The 14,808-nt window shown below is 55.2% G+C and overlaps 2 protein-coding genes across 6 annotated transcripts in view; one reads left to right on the top strand and one right to left on the bottom strand.

Moving 5' to 3' along the window:
* Positions 1-1,538, top strand: part of RALGDS (ral guanine nucleotide dissociation stimulator) — a 91,850-nt gene extending 90,312 nt beyond the window's left edge. For all 5 annotated transcript variants that reach the window (XM_029062943.2, XM_029062942.2, XM_007672781.4 and 2 more), the window contains exon 18: positions 220-1,538. In XM_029062943.2, coding sequence (XP_028918776.1) covers positions 220-395 — 176 coding nt within the window. In that variant the 3' untranslated portion in view covers positions 396-1,538. The remainder of the gene's footprint in view (positions 1-219) is intronic.
* Positions 1,539-2,650: 1,112 nt separating this feature from the next.
* On the bottom strand, positions 2,651-13,915 carry CEL (carboxyl ester lipase). Its single transcript, XM_007672778.3, is given in 12 exon segments — positions 2,651-2,939; positions 3,541-3,738; positions 4,968-5,171; positions 5,353-5,539; positions 6,694-6,811; positions 7,178-7,285; positions 7,509-7,639; positions 8,251-8,448; positions 9,165-9,287; positions 9,667-9,712; positions 9,714-9,818; positions 13,761-13,915. Coding segments are annotated over 12 exon segments (1,674 nt in total). The 5' UTR covers positions 13,827-13,915; the 3' UTR covers positions 2,651-2,749.
* Between the last annotated feature and the right edge of the window lie 893 nt (positions 13,916-14,808).

Here is a 14,808-nt window from a genome sequence, read left to right as displayed (position 1 = left end):
CCTAGCTCCAATTGGTTTACCGCTAGCAGACCTGAGGTAGCATTCCCCCCTTTTCTGTTCTCCATGGCAGCTAGAGGACAAACAGCATCCCCACCTGCCCTCCGTCCCCCAACCCCCCCAGTTGGTCACCTGTGGTTTCGCCCCGACTGGCTCCCCGGCCGGCGGGTGAGACCGAGCTAAGATCCCTGTCACTCTCTCTCCCCCGCCGCCCGCCCCCAGAGTTGAAGATCCCCGACAACGCCAACGTCTTCTACGCCATGAACTCTGCTGCCAACTACGACTTTGTCCTGAAGAAGAGAGGCTTCAGCAAGGGGGTGAAGGTCAGACACGGAGCCAGCTCCACCCTGCCCAGGATGAAACAGAAGGGACTCAAGATCGCCAAGGGGATCTTCTGACCGGACCCGACGCTCCTTCCTCCAGCCGTCCACCCACCCCAGGGGCTGGGGGCGGCTCCGAGCCCTCCCGCCACCCCCAGCCCCGGCCGGCCATCGGGCCCAGCCTGAGAGGAGCCCCCGGGCCCTCGCATCAGCACTTAGTGAAACCCGGGCAGGAACGCCCCGGGGGTGGATCGGGGCCGGGGGGGCTCGCCCCGGCCGGACAGAGACTCTCTGTAGGACTTCAGGTTTCCTCGGGACTTGTTCTAAGCGGTTTGTTTTTATTCGCCGCCCGGTATGACGCCTCTGAGACCCAGGCTGACCGGTCCCACGAGCCGCCCCTGTGCCTTAGGTGCCTTTCTGCTTTCCAAGAAGCAGAGGACTGGACGATTGCCAAGGAACGTTGCCGACGGGCACCGTCTCCTGCCGATCCCCACCTTCCTGCCTGTGAGGACAGAAGATCCAGGCCGGGGGGAGGCACACGGGCACCGCACTTCGGACCAATCCCTCCCCGTTCGGGGCTGAGGGCCCCCTGCCCACGGGGCACTCGACTGGCACTACCCTCTTTGATTTTGTTTCCTTCCCACTCTCCTCCCTGTCCACCCTCCAGACGGTTCCTGTACCATGGCATCTCACCACCACCCTGTGCTCTCGTGTCCCCACACCACCCCTCCGCCTCACCTCACCACGGTCACTTTTTAGTGTAGTTTTCACTTTCCCCTCCCCATCCTGAGCCACCAGCCTGATGCCAGAGCTCCAGCCTTTCTGATCTGCACCAAAGATCCCATCCCCAGGGACTCCGTCGCGATGCACATCCCAGCGAGGAGACCACCCAGGGAAGGAGCCGGGCCACTAGCCCTCCGGCGGCACTTTGTAAATAGAGAAGCACGACTCACCTGGGCTGGGGCGGGGACGGGGTGGGGGCCACGCCGACCCGGGACTCTGCCACTCACTCGACAAAATGCCACTGACCCTGGGCTTTCTAGATGTCACATGACAAGGAGGGGATGGGGAGCCGGGGTGAGGGGAAGTTACTGGATTTTTTTTTTTTTTTGTAAAAAAAAGAAATGTTTACTGACTTTTTGGGGGCGATATTTATTGGATGTAAATAGAGAACGTGAGACCTGTACATTCTACTAAATCCTGTTACACCACCGAACGGCAGTGCTGTTTTGTCATCTTGTTGTCTACTGTCCCCTCCTGGTTATCCGTAAGTGGAGCTGAGCAGCAGCTTTGGCCCAGGGAGTGGGTTGGTGGGAAACTCATCTGCGTCTTGCTGACCTCAGGCTCCCTTCCACCTATCTCCTTGCTCCCATCACAGTAGCAGGGTAGGCTGCTGTTAGAGCACCCATCGGACGGGAGCGCCGTGACAATGGCCGGGTTGCCCATCCTCTGGCCCCGAACTGACACCTGGGCTACCCATTAACCACTAGGCCCTGCGAGTCTCCTGGGGTAGAGGACAGAGGTTGTTGGGAAATGGCGCTGCGTTGGCGTGGGTGACGCCATCACCTGGTCCTCGAACATCCCCTCCCGTGACCCGGCCAGGGTCGACCTTCTCTTCTGCCAGGCTAGGGGTGGACGTAGGAGAGCCGCCACCTGGCCCAGACCCCCAAGGTGAAGCTGATTGCAGACACAGAGCTGAGTTTCCTTCCTGTTAGTATGGCAGGGTCAGGTGGGCTCTGACTGACTTTCAGGTTTCTGTGGCGACTGGACAACTCCACTCCTATCTCCCTTACCCCTCATGGAAGAGCTGCCCAGCTAAACTCCCACAATCGGAATGCCCCGGCAGCTGAGGGAAGAGCCCAGCTCCCTCGGTTTCCCCATTTGGGCGGTGGGGTCCAAGACTGGGCAGGTGGGATGCTGTTTTCTCCCCAGGTTGGGGGTTTCTCCCTGGGGGGGGGGGGGGGGGGGTCATGTCAGTTGCCACGGAAAGAGTTGAAAGTAGGCCTGGGTCCTCTCCGCTCCTGCCTGGAACTTCCGCCTAGCAGGGCTGGGCCAGGGGGCGGTGAGGACTCATCTTTGTCCCAGTGTGAGGAAGAAAGTAGACCATGCTGCTTCTCCTCGCCCGCCTCCCCCAGAGTTAGGTTAGGCCCAGTCAAAGGAGGAATTGGGGATTGAATACTGGGCCACAGACCAGCCCGCTAGGCCCTAGCTCTCTAACTCCGGGAGTCAGGGAGAGAGGCGGGGAGCTTACCGCTCCTTCCCCAAGGGCCGGCCTGGGGTCGGTTCCCAAGGAGCTTGGAGATATCCAAGGTCAGGCAGGCAGACAGCCAAGAGGCAGTGTAATGGCTTTATTCAAAGCATGAGTGCGGGGCAGGAGAGTCAGCCCATTTCCACACAGGTTCCCGGCTTGGCGTAGGCGGGGAGGGCAGAGTTTATTCCTCATCGGTGACCACACTGGTCAGATTCAAGAAGGTCTGGCTCCAGAAGGTCATGAAGTTGCTCCTCAGGTGCTGCTTCAAGGAGTTAGTGTTGATGTTCTTGGTGATTTCCAGGTAGTTGCCATTCTCATCGGTGTATGCAGCCCATTTGGTGGGAACCGCCGAATGGCCCTCGTTGGGGTCCCTACCGAGGAAGGGCCGGCCCGGGTGAGGGAGGCAAAGGAGGGATCCGGGTTCCTATCCTGCCCTCTCCTTCCCACCCCAGGACCGTTCGTACCCTCTTCCTGTCTATTCTGAGACCCTTTGTACTCTGAGTGAAACCCTGACTGTGAATCCTTTCTCCTGCCCTGTAGAGTTGAGAGTTTTCTGCTGGGTTTAATCTAAATTTGGAGGCCTTCAACCTTTGGGATTTCTTCCTTTTATCCCTAGAGTCCATGCCAGTTGTAGTCGGGCTGCATTAGAATCCAGCAGCCTCTCTCATCAGGACAAATCCACAAATGTCGGGGGCTCCACACCCTTCCCGCCTTTATTTGTTTATTTTTTCCCCGCTTGCCGTCTCACCCCGGCCCGGAGGGTAGGGAGTAATAGGGATTAACACTTCCTTTCTCTTTCAGGGATGGAGAAATTGAGGTCTAGAGAGTTAAGTGACTTCTTGCCTTAGGTCACACAGGGAGCCTGTGGGGGTTTGTAGGCTTTTCTCCCCACTCTCCGGGAGCTCCATCCTCTAAAAGTTGGGACCGGGCCTGGGCACGCTGGGCTGGGGGAAGTCGCCGCTGCCACCTTACCCGCTCCTGGCGAAGTTGGTCCAGTAGGCAATCATGTTCTTGGAGACGGTCCTGTCCTGGAGCCGGTAGCCCAGGGGCGTGGCGAAGGGCTTTCCGAAGACGTACTGGATGTCGTCGGCGTGGTCGGCCCCCACCCATTTGGGGTAGACTGGCATGCGGGAGGGATGGGAGAACAGGTAGGTGTAGGTCTTGGCACTCCTGGGGAAGAAGAAGAAGAATTGTGGAATTAAGTGCTTACTATGTGCCAAGCACTGTACTAAGCGCTGGGTTGGATACAAGCAAATCAGGTTGGACCCAGTCCCTGTCCCACAGCGAGCTCAGTCTCAGTCATTTTACAGTTGAGGTAACTGAGGCACAGAGAAGTAAAGTGACTTGCCCGAGGTCACACGGCAGATGTGGCAGGGGCAGGATTAGAACTGTCCTTCTGATTCCCAGGACTGTGCTCTATCCACTACACCATGTATTTAAGCACTTAGAATGGACTAAACGCTGTTCTAAGCACTGGGATAGATACAAGTAAATCAGGCAGGGGACAGTCCCCATCCCACATAAGGCTCATAGTCTAAGTAGGAGGAAGAAAGGGTATTGAATCCCTGTTCTACAGCTGAGGAAACTGAGGCTCTGAGATATTAGGAGTGGCTTCGACCGAGGTCACACAGTGAACAAGCCAAAAGTGGGATTAGAATCCAGTTGAGATGGAGGTCAGCATGAGTCCACTGAGTCAATGGGGCAGAAGGAGGGGCCCAGACGAGTGGATGTGCCAGAGCGGGACATGGGAAGCAAGTAGGGCTAGCAGGGAGAGAGGTCCTGCCTGCCGAGCTACGAGGGATAGGCCAAAGGAGCCGGGACTGTTTAGATCGGACGGAGAAGAGAAGGTTGAGGGTCGGGGATTGCCATCTCCTGCTCGTGGATGGGTATCAGGAGGCGGTGATCACCTGTGCTTTCTCAATTTTATTTCCCCACTGGGGGCCGCATGAGAGAAAAGGGAGGAATCAGGTTTGACCGAAGGAACTGACGGTCCAAATGTTTAACGAATAAAATGGGGGTTGTTACAGCCTCCGTAGGGGAGGGTCTAGATGTGGTCTTGGCTGGCGGCAGGCGGTAGTTCACCACTGTCAGATGAAATGCTAACTGGCCTTTTTGCCCAACCCAGGGTCTAAGGTCTGGAGCCGGGGGGAGACCAGCAAGGCCTGAAGGGGACAGGGCAGCGGTCCCCGGGCAGCTCGAGGCCCCGACGAGGCCAGAAAACGTGAGCAGCGAGGAGGAGGGTAAAGGGACCGAGGGGGAGAGATCGCCACGCTGAAACCTAAGGTGGGACAGGGCCATCTCAGGCGTCCTCAGCTTCATGAAGAACCACCTCCAGCCCTCTGATGCTAGAGACCTCCAGGATCGAGGCCGCCCCATTCCGCCATCCCCCTTGCTCTCACTTGGCATTTTCGAGGTGGAACTTCAGCGCCATCTGGGTGGGCACCAGGAAGAGGATGTCTGTTTCAAAGTCAACCACAGTTTTCTTCATATCGTTCTGGGTGGTGTCACGGTTCCACGTCTGGGTGTATTCTTCAAAGGTGACATTGGCCCCCAAGACCCCCTTGGACTTGGTGAGGTCGGCGACCAGCTGGTAAAACTGCTCCCTGTAGATCCCGAGCCCACGCAGGATTCTCAATTCTGGCTATCCCGCCGCCACAGGGCTCTCCGGCCTCAGGCCAAGCCCCCATCCAATGGGGCTTCCCGGCCGGTGGCCGAGGGCTTGACATCGAGGCCGGGCCCCCCCACCCCGACCTCCGGCCTCCCTTCCCCTCCATCCCCACTCACGGAGTGATGTCCACGGAGGGCTTGTTGATAGCGGGCAGATCAAACATGGCGAAGAAATGCCCGTCCATGTTGTTGGTGCCCGCCATATAGTCGATGTCGGCGGTATTGGCGAAGAGGTAGGCGGGCTCCTCGGGAATAAAGTCTCCGTCGATGACAGGCAGGAAGCCGAGGTAAGAGAGCAGGGGTTCTGGAGGGAACGGGAGGGAGGGAGGAGGCAGGTGGCTTTGGAGGCCTGTTATCCCCTACCATCTGGACCGTTCGGGGGAGACGTCCAGCCCCCTCAACTCCTGGGCAGAACTGTAGTCGAGCCGGCACAGAGCCAGAGGTAGGGAGGAAGGCTTAGTCCAGTGCCGGAAGTCAACTGGCCTGAATTCGGCTCTGGGAAAAGAAAAATGTCTGGAGTGGCGGTTCTGTGGCGGAAAGGACTGCGTGGGTATGGAAGCAGAAGGCGGCAGAGAGGAACTGTGCCGCTCAGCCCCTACCGTCTGCTGTCTTTTGACTCCCCAGCTCCCCCAACCCCCCAACTCCCATTTTATTCTACCCCGAGGCCCTACCTGCTTGCCCAGCATTTTAGTGTTTGGCTGACCCCTCTTCAACCCCATTCACTCCAGAACCTTATTCTCCCCTTCGATGACGGTAGGGAGTGGAGTGACACTGTTCTGATTAGAATTTTTCTTTCTGCACTGGGTCAGCCTATCCTTTAAGGTCTCCAAGCACTCCCTTTTCCATCTCGATGACGTTTACTATTAGGAAGTTCTTCTCTGGACTTGGCCAACGTCTCTCTTGCTGCCAGAGTCTATTTCCTTTTGTCTGTCCTCTGGGAGGTGTAGAGAACCGATGGCCAGTCTCTCTGGACACCATGGAATGCTGGAAAGATAGGCTGGGAATCAGATGGGTGCCCGGGGAGTAACGGGGGTCTGGATCTGAACCTCGGGGGGGGGAAGGGCTGAAGCCATCTATAAAACGTAGCTTAGTGGAAAAATTACAGGTCTGGGAGTCAGAGGACATGGTTCTAATCCCAGCTCTGCCACATGTGTGACCTTGGGTAAGTCACTTCGCTTCTCTGGGTCTCAGTTACCTCATCTGAACAATGGGGATTAAGACCGTTGGCCCCATGTGGGACACGGACTTTGTCCAACCTGATTACCTCATATCTACCCCAGCACTTAGAACAGTGTTTGACACATAGTAAGCACTTAACAAATACTAAAATTATTATTATCAGAACATGACTGCCCCGGCCTTGTTTCTGCCACTGAGGCCCCTCCCTCCCCTCAAAACAGGTGCCCCCTTCCCCAGCCCCCAGCATCTCTCCCCTCCCTTCTTGCCGGGACCACTCACTCTCCAGTCCGACCAGGGGTAGATTAAAGGCCAGCGTCAGAGCCCGGGGGTCGGTGACTTTCAGGCATTTGGCCAGTTTGGCGGTGTCATCTGTGGGGCAGCCCACCTTCTCTGCGATCTGCCAAGGAGAGGGAGGCCCGGTGCCGCACCTCAGCCGTGCCGGGCAGGTTCCGAGGCGACCCGAGGGGTGGGGGAGGGAAAGGGAGTGGCGGCCCCGGAACCCGCCCCACCGGGTGATGTTCGGGGTGGGACTTGCCCGAGTGGAGGCGACAGGGTATTCCTCAACCCGAAATGAATGTCTGCGATAGGTAGTTGAGCGAGAACAGAGGTGGATCCAAAAAGCCCAAAGCTGGAGGGGAGAGCTAATCGTCCTAGCCTCTTTTCCTCCCATCTCCGTTGAACAGCCAGGCCCGGGGGATCACCAGGAGCTGGAATCCCCTCCCTTCCTTGCCCTCCTCCCTCCCTGCAGGCTTGGTACTCTTACCTTCTTGGCCCAGGAGAGTGGGTTCCTCTGGATGGCCCAGGGGCAAAGGCCCACCCCGCTCTGGCTGATGGCTCGCTTGATAAGACCCTTATTGTAAGGGCTGAGGGTCTGCAAGATGGACAGCTCAGTGTTCTCCCTCACCCTCTCTCTCCACCTCCTCCATTCCCTTTAACCCACGTCCTCCCTTCCTCACCCCATGCCCTCCTACCCTCCCTCCCAGGGTGGCTGTGATTCTGTCCCCCTCTAGGATTGGTCAGGTCACCAGCTCCCACATCCTCCCACCCCAGGACTGGGGTCGCCTGGAGAAAGGCAGGGAGGGGAGAGTCCGCACCTGCAGGCTGACGCTGGCTCCGCCAGCTGATTCCCCAAAGATGGTGATCTTGTTGGGGTCACCACCAAAGGCCGCGATGTTTCTCTTCACCCAGGCGATGGCCATGTGCTGATCCTTCAGCCCAAGGTTTCCTGTGCCGGGGGAGCAGGCCGTCAGGGACGGGGGAGTGGGATGTGGGACTCCCTCCAGCCACCAGAGGAGAGTTGACCACCCCGTCCAAGGCAGGGGCGGGTGGAAACCATGATAGAGCCTGGGGCTTGTCCCCTCTCCGACTCCTCTCCCGCACACAACCTCAGCCAGTGAGAGAAGCAGCTGCTTCTCTCTCCTTGGGGCAGTGGATGTGAGAGCAGTTAGCTCTTGGATTCCCTCTAGTTTCTTTGGGTTTCTCCTTGTGGGTGATAATAATGTTGGTATTTGTTAAGCGCTCACTATGTGCAGAGCACTGTTCTAAGCGATGGGATAGATACGGGTAATCAGGTTGTCCCACGTGAGGCTCACAGTTAATCCCCATTTTACAGATGAGGGAACTGAGGCACAGAGAACGGGTCTACTAACTATGTCGTATTCTATTCTCCCAAGCGCTTAGTACAGTGCTCTGCACACAGTGAGCAATCAATACCACTGATTGATTTCTCCCACGTCTGGGCTAGGAGATGGGCGATCTCCAGGCCTCAGAGTTGGGGGGTGAGGGGAGGGTGTCTCCCACCCCCGAGCCGCCTGCCTTCCGGGGCCGGGTCTCTACCTGGCAGGTTGGAGTCTCCAGTGCTGAGGAAGCCGAGGGGCCCCACCCGGTAGTTGAAGGTGACGACGATGACGTTGCCGCGGGTGGCGATCTCTTCGCCGTCGTACAGGTAGTTTTTGAGGAAGCTGGCCCCGTGTCCGGAGCCTATCAGGAAAGCGCCCCCGAAGATCCAGATCATCACAGGCAGGTCCCGGGAGACTGAGAGCGGGGCAAGAGAAACAGAAGGGCTGGGAGCCAGAGCTGCGTCCTGCCTTCCTTTCCTTTCCTTTCTTTTTCACCCTAGTCTCCAGCCCAGAACTCTGCAGTCAGGGAATGCTCAGAGCAGACCCACTGACTGGAAGACGGACGGATAGGATTAAAGCCTTAAAAATGATAACAATAATTAGTGTATCTGTTAAGCACTTATGTGCCAAGCACTGTTCTAAGCCCTGGGGTAGATAACAAGTTAATCAAGTTGGACACCGTCCCTGTCCCGCATGGGGCTCACACTCTCAGTCCCCATTTTTTACAGATGAGGTAATTGAGGCACAGAGAAATGAAGTGACTTGCCCAAGGTCACAAAGCAGACGTGTGGCGCAGTCGGCATTAGGACCCTCATCCTCTGACTCCCAGGCCCGTGCTCTATCCACTAAGCCATGCTGCTTCTCACTAAGCCACGCTGCTTCTCTTCTAGTCTAACTTTCGTATTACTTCCTACCCGCTCGCCTCGGCCTTCTGGGCCTCCAGGAAGTCAGAGACCTGCCTGGGATTAGGTCAGGGCGGGAGTCTCGCTCCTTTCCGGGTCTCTCTCGGGCACTCTGGTTCCGGTGGTCCGATCATCCTATTTACCCTGGTCAATCCAGGCCAGAGCCTCTCCCCATTCCTCTTCCCTTCTCTTCCCCCACCCTCCCAGTCTGCCCTCCACGGCTCCAAACCTTGCTTTTTCCCCTGAGGGATCCAGATGTTCAGGTACAGACAGTCCTCATCGCCGTAGGTTTCCTTCTGGGTGATGGTGGCCTGCAGGCAGCGCTTCTTGAAGTCCTTGGCCTTCAGAGTACCTGTGGATCAATCAAAGGTATTTGTTGAGCACTTCCTCTAGGCAAAGCACTGTACTAAGCACTGGGGAGACTACAATAGAGTAAGCTGAAGGGGAGAGGGGTGGTGAGAGGTGACCCCTGGCCCCCAGACCCCGTGGACTGAGGGACGGAAGCTCTCAAGGAGAAATCAGGTATCGATCGTATTTATTGAGTGTGCCTACTATGTTCAGAGCACTGTACTAAGCGCTTGGGAGAGTACAATATATCAGAACTGGTAGAGACATTCGCTGCCCACAGCGAGCTTACAGTCTAGTATCCTCTCTTTCCCCCTTCCTTTTCCTCTTCTTTTCCGTTCCTCCCCGACCCCACGGCTCATTCGGAACTCCCCAAGCTTCTGTACCTTTCCAGCCAGGATGCGGCTTGGGGGCCTCCAGGGTTTTGGGGGGGGGCGGCGAAGGGGATGCCTCGGAAGATATCCACATAGTCACCAAAGAGGCCCAGTTTCTTGTTGACGCCTTCGACAAAGCCTCCTTCCGTGTACACGACCCCAAGCTGCAAGGCAGAGGGCCCAGACCAGGCTTAGCAATAATCAAGCAATCAATCAATCGTATTTATTGAGTGCTTACTAAGTGCAGAGCACTGTACTAAGCTCTCGGGAGAGTACAATATAACCGAGCTGATAAACACAGTCTCCACCCACAACTGGAGCGGGTCTGCCCCATCACCTCTGCGAGGGTTCAGACACACCACCGGCTTCCTGACCAACAGAAGGTGGTGGTGGAAGTAATGTGGCCTAGTGGTTAGAGCTCAGGTATGGGAGTCAAAAGGACCTGGGTTCTAATTCTGGCTCTGCCACCTGTCTGCTGTGTGACCTCGTTCATTCATTCATTCAATTGTATTTATTAAGCTCTTACTGTGTGCAGAGCACTGTACTAAGTACTTGGGAAAGTGCAATAAAGCAGAGTGAAGCAGCGTGGCTCAGTGGAAAGAGCACGGGCTTTGGAGTCAGAGGTCATGGGTTCGAATCCCGGCTCGGCCACTTGTCAGCTGTGTGACTTTGGACAAGTCACTTAACTTCCCGGTGCCTCAGTTACCTCATCTGTAAAATGGGGATTAAGACTGTGAGCCCCACGTGGGATGACCTGATTCCCCTGTGTCTCCCCCAGCGCTTAGAACAGTGCTCGGCACATAGTAAGCGCTTAACAAATACCAACAGTATTATTATTATTAAAGTGACAATTCCATGCTCGCGACGAGCTCACAGTCTAGATGGGGGGAGACAGACATCAATATAAATAAACAGACATCAGTATAAGTAAATAAAATGACAGATAGATACATAAGTGCTGTGGGGAGGGGGGAAGAACAAAGGGAGCAAGTCAAGGTAACGCAGAAGGGAGTGGGAGATGAGGAGAAGCTGGACTTAGACTGGAAAGGCCCCTTGGAGGAAATGTAAGTAAGGCTTTGAAAAGGGGAAGAGTAATTGCCTGGCGGATTTGAGGAGGGAGGGCGTTGCAGGCCAGAGGTAGGGCTTGGGCCAGGGATCGGCGACGAGACAGGAGAGATGGAGGCACGGTGACAAGGTTGGCATTAGAGGAGCGAAGTGTGCAGGCTGGGTCGTAGAAGACGAGAAGCGAGTTGAAGGAGGAGGCAAGGTGATGGAGTGCTTAAAAGCCAAAGGTGAGGAGTTTTTGTTTGATATGGAAGTGGATAGGCAACCACTGGAGATTTTTGAGGAGGGGGGTGAGGTGACCAGAACCTTTCTTAGAGAGAGCAGTCTCGGTAGAGTGGAGGGGACGGAAGCCAGATTGGACTGGAGTAGGGTGAGACAGGAGGTTGGGAGGGCAGCAAGAAGGCTGATGCAGTAATCTAGGTGGGATAGGATGAGTGATTGTCTTAATGTGGTAGCAGTTTGGGTGGAGAGGAAAGGGCGGGTTTTAGCGATGTCGTGAAGGTGAGACTGACAGGATTTGGAGACGGATTGAATATGTGGCTTGAATGAGAGGGAGGAGTCAAGGATAACGGCAAGGTTTTGGGTTTGTGAGACGGAAAGGCGTTTTGAGCTTGTGAGACGGAAAGGATGGTGGTGACATCTACAATGATGGAAAAGTCCAGGAGAAGACAGGGTTCGGGTGGGAAGATAGGGAGCTCTGGTTTGGACCACGGGCAAGTCAGCTTCTCTGGGCCTCAGTGACCTCATCTGTAAAATAGGGTTAAGACCATGAGCCTCACATGGGAGGCAGGGACTTTGTCCAACCTGATTAGCCTGCATCTACCCCAGAGCTTATAACTGCGCTTGACACAAGAAGCACTTGACAAATACCATCATTATTATTATTGTTATTAGAGCCTGCTCAACTCCTACTAGGGGCATTTTTTTTCTTTTTTGGTATCTGTTAAGCATATTTACTGAGCATTTACTCTGTGCAGAGCACTGTACTAAGCCCTTGGGAGAGTACTATATAACCAAGACAGCCCCTCCCCATAATAAGCTTCCAGTCTTACTGTTTTAAGCACTGGGGTAGATACAAATGAATGAAGTTGGACACAGTCTCTGTCTGTGTCACACAGGGCTTGAGACAGAACTGCTTCCTCTTTCCGGCCTGTCCTCTGGGGTCTCCCTGAGGCAGCCCACACCCATCCTGCCCTCAGTTGTCCGGTTCAGGGTAGTCTGGGTAGAAAAGAGGTGACTTTTCCAAATTAAAATCCCAGTAAGCTCAGACTGGTGCAGGCTCAGTGGAAAGAGCCCGGGTTTAGGAGTCAGAGGTCGCGGGCTTTAATTCCGGCTCCGCCACTTGTCAGCTGTGTGACCTTGGGCAAGTCACATAACTTCTCAGTGCCTCGGTTACCTCATCTGTAAAATGGGGATGAAGCCTGTGAGTCTCACGTGGGACAAACTGATGACCTTGTATCTACCCCAGCGCTTAGAACAGTGCCCGGCACATAATAAGCGCTTAAATACCAAGCTGATTGTCTGCCAAGACGGCCATGCAGCAATCAATCAATTGTATTTATTGAGCGCTTAACTGTGTACTGAGAAGTCAATTGTATTTATTGAGTGCCTACTATATGTTAAACACTGTACTAAGTGCTTGGGAGAGTACAATATATCAGAGTTGGTAGACACCTTCTCTGCCCACAAGCTTACAGGCTAAAGGGAGAGACAGGCAGTGAGTGGAGATGGTGGTCCATTCCAGTATGGGGGGCCGCACAGCCCCCAAATCCCACCACCTGCTCAGGTGCTGTTCTACTCACCTCCTCCACCCTTAGCCCATCCCTCCAGCCCAGGATTACAGGGGTCCAATCACCCTGCAGCTCCCCCGCAGCCCCACCTGGATCCCTGCTAATGCAGAGGGTTCCTTAGTGGGAAACCTGGTCTTCCCCCTCTGCCAGTTTATGAACAAAAAGAACCACAAGCTCTTTGCCAAGTCTTTTGGGTCTCTTCTGATCTATTACTACTACTACTAATTGTGCCATTTTTGAAGTGTTTACAATGTGTCAAGCACTGTACTAAGCGTTGGGGTAGATACAACATAACGAGGTCCTATAGGGAGCTCTCAGTCTAGGAGGGAGAACAGGTATTGAATCTCCATTTTGCAGATGAGGTGACTGAGACTGAGAGAAGTGAAATGACTCGCCCAAGGTGTCACATCAGACAAGTGAGGGAGTGGAATTGGAACTCAGGTCCTCTGACTCCGCATAACCTAGTGGATAGAACACGGGCCTGGGAGTCAGAAGGTCATGGGTTCTAAGTCCGGCTCCACCACTTGCCTGCTGTGTGATCCTGGACGAGTCGCTTCACTTCTCTGTACCTCAGGTACTTCATCTGTAAAATGGGGATCGAGACTGTGAGCTCCATGTGGGACAGGGACTGAGTCCAACCTGATGAGCTTGTATCTAACCCAGTGCTTAGTAGTGTCTGGCCCATAATAAGTACTTACAAATACTGCAATTATTATTATTATTATTTCCACAAGGCCCTTACTGCTTCTCATAATAGCGGTATCTGTTTAGTGCTGATTATGTGCTACGCCCCGAACTAAGCGCTGGGCTAGATACAAGATAATCAGTTCTGACAGGTCGATCTCTGAGTCCTGAGGAGAGGGGTTGGCGGTGGGCAGGAGCAGATCCCACTAGCTGAGAGTGAGTTAAGGAGTTCCAACGAGTGTGTAAGTAGGTGAGGAGATGAGGAGATGAGGGAGGAACTAGCAGCAGAACTCAGAGCCTTGTGAACATCTGGCTGCTTCTGCTCTGTTGATTTTTATCCCTGTTTTCCCCTCCCGGACCTCTCTCCCCACCGCAGTTCTGTGTGACAGAGGGAAGGGTGCTGACGGCAGCTCCCTTAAGGTCCATGATTTTCCCACCATCCCATCTTTTCCCACGGCAGAGAATTGCACAGCCGAGGCAAGGTGCTATTTCCGGGCAAGAGCATTGATGGGCTCAGCAGTCGTCAGCTTCCCTCCCTCCCTCCCTTCCGCTCTACCCCTCGCTTACCTTAGCAGCGGTTGCCACCTCCAGGCAGCAGGCGAGGGCAAAGACCACCAGCTCCGTGCGCCCCATTGTGCGTGTTGACCCGGCGGCTCTCTGGCCTCTGTCCGATGGCTATATGTAGTGGGTGCGGCGCCGACTGATTCGACTCTGCCCACTGGGAAGACCAGCCTCTTCCCCCTCCTCCCCGTGAGAATGGGGCCCCTCGCCCAGGGTGGTTTCTGGTGGGAATCGGCCTACTGGTTTTATCCTGGAAAAGCCTCCCTCTGCTTACTCCCTTGGGCAGGAAGCCAAGGTTACTGAAAGAACAACCTAGTGCTATCTTGGGGCCTTCAGGCCCTTCCCATTCCCCCCGTCCCAAGCCAGATAGTGACCCTGCACCAGCATCCTGCCAACTTTGCACCTGTACAGGTTACTGACTACCTGAAAGCCAATCCTGGAGGGCTGAGGGGGTAAGAGGTCAGTGTTGGGAGAAGAGATGGCCTTGCAGTCACCGACCACCTCGGGGGTGTGAAAATTCTGCCCTCTGGTTTGTTCTGGTCCTTCTTCCCCCTTGCTCTGGGCTCTAAGGGGCTACCCTGGCTGCTAAGGGGCCTTCAGGCTAATGCTGAAGTTGAGGCAAGGTGGTGGGGGAATGGCCTCGAGAGTGAAGATGTCCCAACTCGAGCCATTGTGTACCCCAAGTCCCCCTTCCACGCCGTGTGAGCTCTCCCAGGTCTGTCTCAAAGGCTGGATGGGTGAAGACCGAATGTCGGGTGCTTTCTCACAGCAGTTTAACAGGCACTTTTTGCCTCAGAAAGCTCCTTACTGCAGTCTTTCCCCGGGTTGCTTCTGTAGCACTGACCCAGGAGAGACTTGTCAGAAGCAGTTAAAGTCCCTGACTACCCCATGTGGACCATTTGCCCACCTCCCCACCCTGCTACTCCTGGCGCATTTTGGCTGGCTAAGTTCTCATACTCCCATGCTCCCAGAACCAGACAACTGCAGTTGGCCTGAAGACGACGGCATTGCCAACTTGATCCCAGAGAAGATGCCCCACTCCTCTCCTCCGAAC

Source organism: Ornithorhynchus anatinus, chromosome 4, assembly GCF_004115215.2.
Source record: "Ornithorhynchus anatinus isolate Pmale09 chromosome 4, mOrnAna1.pri.v4, whole genome shotgun sequence".
Lineage (NCBI taxonomy): Eukaryota > Metazoa > Chordata > Mammalia > Monotremata > Ornithorhynchidae > Ornithorhynchus > Ornithorhynchus anatinus.
The sequence above is the reverse complement of the archived record's forward strand: the minus strand, read 5'-3'. Positions and strand labels throughout refer to the sequence as shown.